At 32.5% G+C, this 5,163-nt stretch overlaps 1 protein-coding gene across 1 annotated transcript; it reads left to right on the plus strand.

Annotated features, from left to right (window-relative positions):
- Nucleotides 1-2,802: 2,802 nt before the first annotated feature.
- On the plus strand, nt 2,803-4,027 carry LOC127804150 (RING-H2 finger protein ATL57-like). The gene has a single exon (XM_052340937.1). It carries the CDS (start codon nt 2,980-2,982, stop codon nt 3,463-3,465), a length of 486 nt encoding a protein of 161 aa, XP_052196897.1. The 5' UTR covers nt 2,803-2,979; the 3' UTR covers nt 3,466-4,027.
- The last annotated feature ends 1,136 nt before the right edge of the window (nt 4,028-5,163 follow it).

The raw sequence follows: 5,163 nt of genomic DNA on the forward strand, positions 1-5,163 counted from the left end.
GTGTCAAAAAAATACTAAAAATCGATCCAAATTGTCAATCCCACATAGAGAATGATCAAAGAGTCTACCAAGAAAAAAACATGAGATGGTAATATCGTAAAATTTTATCCTAAGTATGAATTTTTTATTCTAACATCAACTAACATTTATGTGAAATTGTTCTAAATTATAACAAATTGTGAGTGGCCAACCTGTGAGTAGGGGTTTATTATATATATATATATATCGCGACGCATAAGAAGAGAGAAGGATCTTTTGAAAATAAAGGAGCACGAACTATAAGTGTAAGTTTTTTTTTTTTTTTTGGTATCATAACCATTCCATTTTTAAAACTCTTACAATTACATAAATAGACTTTTATTTAAATGGTGTTTTTAGAGTGATTGATATTATTTTTTAATCCATACAAGACAAAAAATTTTAGATTGAAAGTCAAGGCACGTCTTCACAATTAGTCTCCTTAGATGATTCACTTGCTCGAGTACTAGGAAAATAACACTCAGGCCGAGTTCGAGGTTTGGGCTTCAATCCAAGTCCTAACCAAGTTTTTGGGATCACTACTAAATTCAATGGGATGTCATTATCTTCTAATAATATTGATTTATCTGCCCAACAAAAGGTGCAAAGATTGGAGGAACAATAACAAACTAGTAATCAAAGGGTTCAAAGTCTAGAGACACAGGTGCAAAATTTTCAAGATATAATGGCTTATATTTTAACAAACCTTGTGGGGAATATACCATCTGAGTTTGTTGTTATGCTCAATTCAATGGTATGTTAATATGTTAATTCTGAAATTATGAATTTTAATTTTTCATTTTAAGTGATTGTTTATGTTTATCTTCACAAATACTCTTCAAAGTATGTTTTTGCCGTTTGTATATATCTAATACAATTTTAATTATTTTAGGCATCAAATGTGCATAGTGGACAAGCGTCACCAACGGCAAGGCCCTCTTCTATATCTAGTCATGACATTCGCGAGGCACTACAACCTCCACACCAACAAAGTTGATGTATTGTTCAAATATTTAAACTACTTGAATATTAAACTTTTTAAATTTTACTTAGATATGTAAGTCCATTTTGATTGGACTTTAATATGTTACATATTTGGATATTTAAGTTGGATTGGATATTTATGGTTTGCTGATTAAATAGATTGAGATATTATGTTTGGGAATTTGGTGTATAGGTTATAAATTTTAGGTTATTTATGAGTTGGATATTTGTGGTTTGATGATTAAATAGATTGAGATATTGTGTTTGTGAGTTGGGTATACAGGTTATAAATTACATGTTTTTTGTTTTGGTAATAAAAAAAACAAATAAAAGAATTAAATTTGCTATGCTTTTAGCGACAATTTTGAAACCACTCTTAAAGTCACTGCTTATATTGAAATTTAGCGACGGTTCTGAAACCACCATTAAAGTCACTGTTAGAATTGAAATTTAGTAACACTAATTAAAATCACTACTAATTTAGATTGAAATTTAGTGGCGATTTTGTTAAACTGTAGTTAAAAATAAAATGCTTAAGTAAAAAATCAAACGAACATTCAAATTTAGAGACAGTTTTCAAACCATCACTAAATGTTACTAATCATCGGGAAATAATAGATTTTGCGACGGCTTTTAAATCGTTGCAAAAAATATAACTTTGCGGCGATTACTCCAGCAGTTGCTGAAAATCGTCGTAAAATGTTTCGTGATGACTATATCTGTAGTGGTTTTGAAAACTGCCACAAAATCACTTTGTGGCTATTAAAACCGTCACAAAATAACAAAAAAAAAAAATTGCCGCAAAGGTGCGATTTTTTACTTTCTTCTTTGAATAAACCAAATATGGGCTCATGGTTCAATTCAAGAACGAACAAACCCATATCTTAGTTCATGGTTTAGTACTTCTATTTCAAGGATCTTGGTGGGTGATCCTTGAAATTGAACCACAAGTGTTTTTCAAATAGAACCACTCAACCAAATCAAACCTAGTTTTGGTTTTGATCCGAATGAATGGTTCTTGAAATCAAACACCCGAACCTAGATCTAGGTTCTATTCTTTATTGAAATTGAATCTAGGTCGAACAATATGGATTCAAAATAAATGGGTTTCTGCATCAACTTTGGGTTCTAACTTGATGAAGAAACCTAGACCGTTCCTAGGTTCGAACTGGCTAAAGACCAATAAAAAAAAGTTGATGAAGAAACACAAATTGTTTGGGTTTGGGTTTGGAAATCTCTCTCTCCTTGTCTTTCTCAATATATATATATATCATTAAGGATTAGCGAAGCACATCATTGATGATTGACAATAGATTTCTCCCTTATTGGGTCCAAAAATCAATTCAAACTCATAATTTATAGGTTCAAAAATTGCTCCCTTTCTCACTCTCTCTATTACCAACAGCGATGATGGGTTTATCATCAAAGTCGGTGATAGTGATGAAACCCATCGTCAATCGTGGGTCTGCTATATATTCCATAATTTCTTTTTATTGTTTTTATTTTTGTGTGATTTTAGAAAAGAAAAGAGAGGGGAAGGGTACTTTTGAGATTTTCACAGAATTAACTTTCATTAATTAATAGCAGCAAGTTGTGTTATGTGGTAATTAACCTCATAAGGATATAAAATACGATATATTTATAATCAACTAATATAAAAATATTCTTAAACTGAAAACAAATAAAATAATCTAATTTCAATACAATCAAGATTCATTTGCTGCAGCTTACCAACCCTAACGACAATTAACCTTACCCATTCTATATAAACATCATCTTGCTGTGTGAATCCATCAGTCAAATTTTACATCACATCCTAAAAGTAAAAAACACAATGAAGAAGGAACCAAACACAATATATAAAGAAAGAACCAAACCACACATGATAAATGCTCCCATCTACATCCCCCCTTCCCTTGATAAAACTTCATTGCACTTAGTTTTTTCAATCACTCTTCTCTTCTTCACAGAGGCAAAATGGCAGCTCTCTCCCAGTTCCTATCCCACCTCTACACCATGACCATTCTCTTCTTCACTATCCTCCTCCTCGAGCTCGTCATCTTCCTCCGCTCCGTCGCCGGCAGCCTCTGCAATTCCAAGGACCGGCCCACGACCGCCGCCCGCCTCCTCGACCTCATCGAAGAGAAGAATCCGGCCAGCCGCTACCGAAGAGCTCTCTGGATGGAGCAGCTGGAATGCACGGTTTGTCTGTCCGTGCTCGAGGAAGGGGAGGAGATCAGGAAGCTCAAGTGTAACCACACGTTCCACAAGGCTTGTCTGGACACGTGGCTGCAGCTGGACAGGGACACGTGCCCGCTCTGCCGGAGGAAGGTCTTGCCGGAGGAGGCCGTGATCAGATACCTGCAGCGGCCAGACCACCATGATCAGTACGAGGGAATCGATGAGGAGCTCATCTTCTTGCTCTCTGTATTACACGGTAATAATCTGTATGGTCTATTGTAATTTAATTTGCAATACATCCGTAGTTGTCCTTTTCCCCCCTATTTTTTCTGTAGAGTAACTGTAAATAATTAATTAGATACAATATGATGGGCGTAGTAAAGTTTTCTGCTGTTCCAACTGTACTGAGTACAATAAGTTCCCATCGAACAGTTACCATATTTTTTTGCAAGTACTGCAAAATGGGTTCTTTCAATCATCTCCATTTTACGAAGCAGGGGGTTTCGTACGTTAATGTGTACTGTACTTCAGTCTCTTCTTGCCGTTAAAATTGCTGTGTCGGTTGGATTTGGATATTCAAACAATATCTCTAATCAAAGCTATCCATGAAGATGAACACCCACCCATTTCAAAGGATTTTTTACTTTATTTTTCTCAAATCATGCTTCATGATTGTAGCAATGCCTAATTAATCTGGGGTGGATTAGGCAGAGCTATCTATGAAAGTTTCAATGTCGGTAGGTGGAGAAGTTGGAAATTTTGATCCAGGTGACGTAGCTATGAAAGATGTAGATTTTGAATGGTCATTTCACGTCAAACCCTAATCAAAATTTCTCTTTTCTTTCTTTGTTTGGCAAATTAATGCACTAATCAAAGTTCTTTTACATCCTTTTCAAAACTGACTTTTCTGTTTGTCGTATGAAGCTCGGAACTTTTTTTTTTTTTTTTTCCTTCCTTGTAACCACGACAACTCACATTTATTATTATTTTTCAATGTATATTAGATAAATATATTATCAACAAAGTAGTTCATAAACTATGCATAACAAATAAGTGTCTCGGGATTAAATTTGTAATTTATAGTCAAAATTAATAATGTGTTGAAATATGATATTATCTGTCTCTAAATTATTTAATATTTTTCTCTAATAGTAATAAACGATCACAAACAAACAACTAAAATATATATGTCATCTTTATTATATGTATAGAGTTTTGATTTTCTAAATAATGTTACTTAATTTATACTAATCGATACCAATAATTATGTAATATTTACCCATTTAATTCTTTCAACATGACAACTTGATAGGGTGAGTCACATACCATTATATTTGAATTATCACATTAACATTATTTAGTATAAACTAAACAAGGTTACTTAAAAAACTAAAACTTTATATATATATATATATATATATGCGCTATGTTTGCTTGGCGTCTCTAATTATATCTTCAATGGCAGTTGTTATTATGAGAGACACCTATTAAATATTTAGAGACACGTTACAAAATATTTAGAGGTATTTATTAATTTTTTTTCTATTTAACTTCAATTATTTATCTTTAAAAATCAAATTTCTTGTAGTGAATATAAAAATTTGTGTACATTAGCTTATTTCATAGAAATCTGAATCCTGCTGATTGCACGTTGAGGGGATCCATCCAACCTCTAATAGTTGGTGAAATTAAAGAAATGAAGTTACAAGGAAAACAGAGTATAAAACGAAAGGTTATTGATGAGGAAAAGGAAAGGTATTGATGTGGAAAAGGAAAGGTAGATGATTGTAATAATATCAGTTTGAAATAATGATCCAAAGCCACACCCATACTTTTTTTTCTGTAATTTATATATATATATATATTTTTGTGATCATTCAAATTTTTCATTATTTTGATTGTACCAATCTCTATTTTTTTAATTAATTTAACTCTTATATTTTGATTTTTTTTTCATGTGACAATTTGAATTTTAAGTTG

Source organism: Diospyros lotus, chromosome 6, assembly GCF_014633365.1.
Source record: "Diospyros lotus cultivar Yz01 chromosome 6, ASM1463336v1, whole genome shotgun sequence".
Taxonomy (NCBI): domain Eukaryota; kingdom Viridiplantae; phylum Streptophyta; class Magnoliopsida; order Ericales; family Ebenaceae; genus Diospyros; species Diospyros lotus.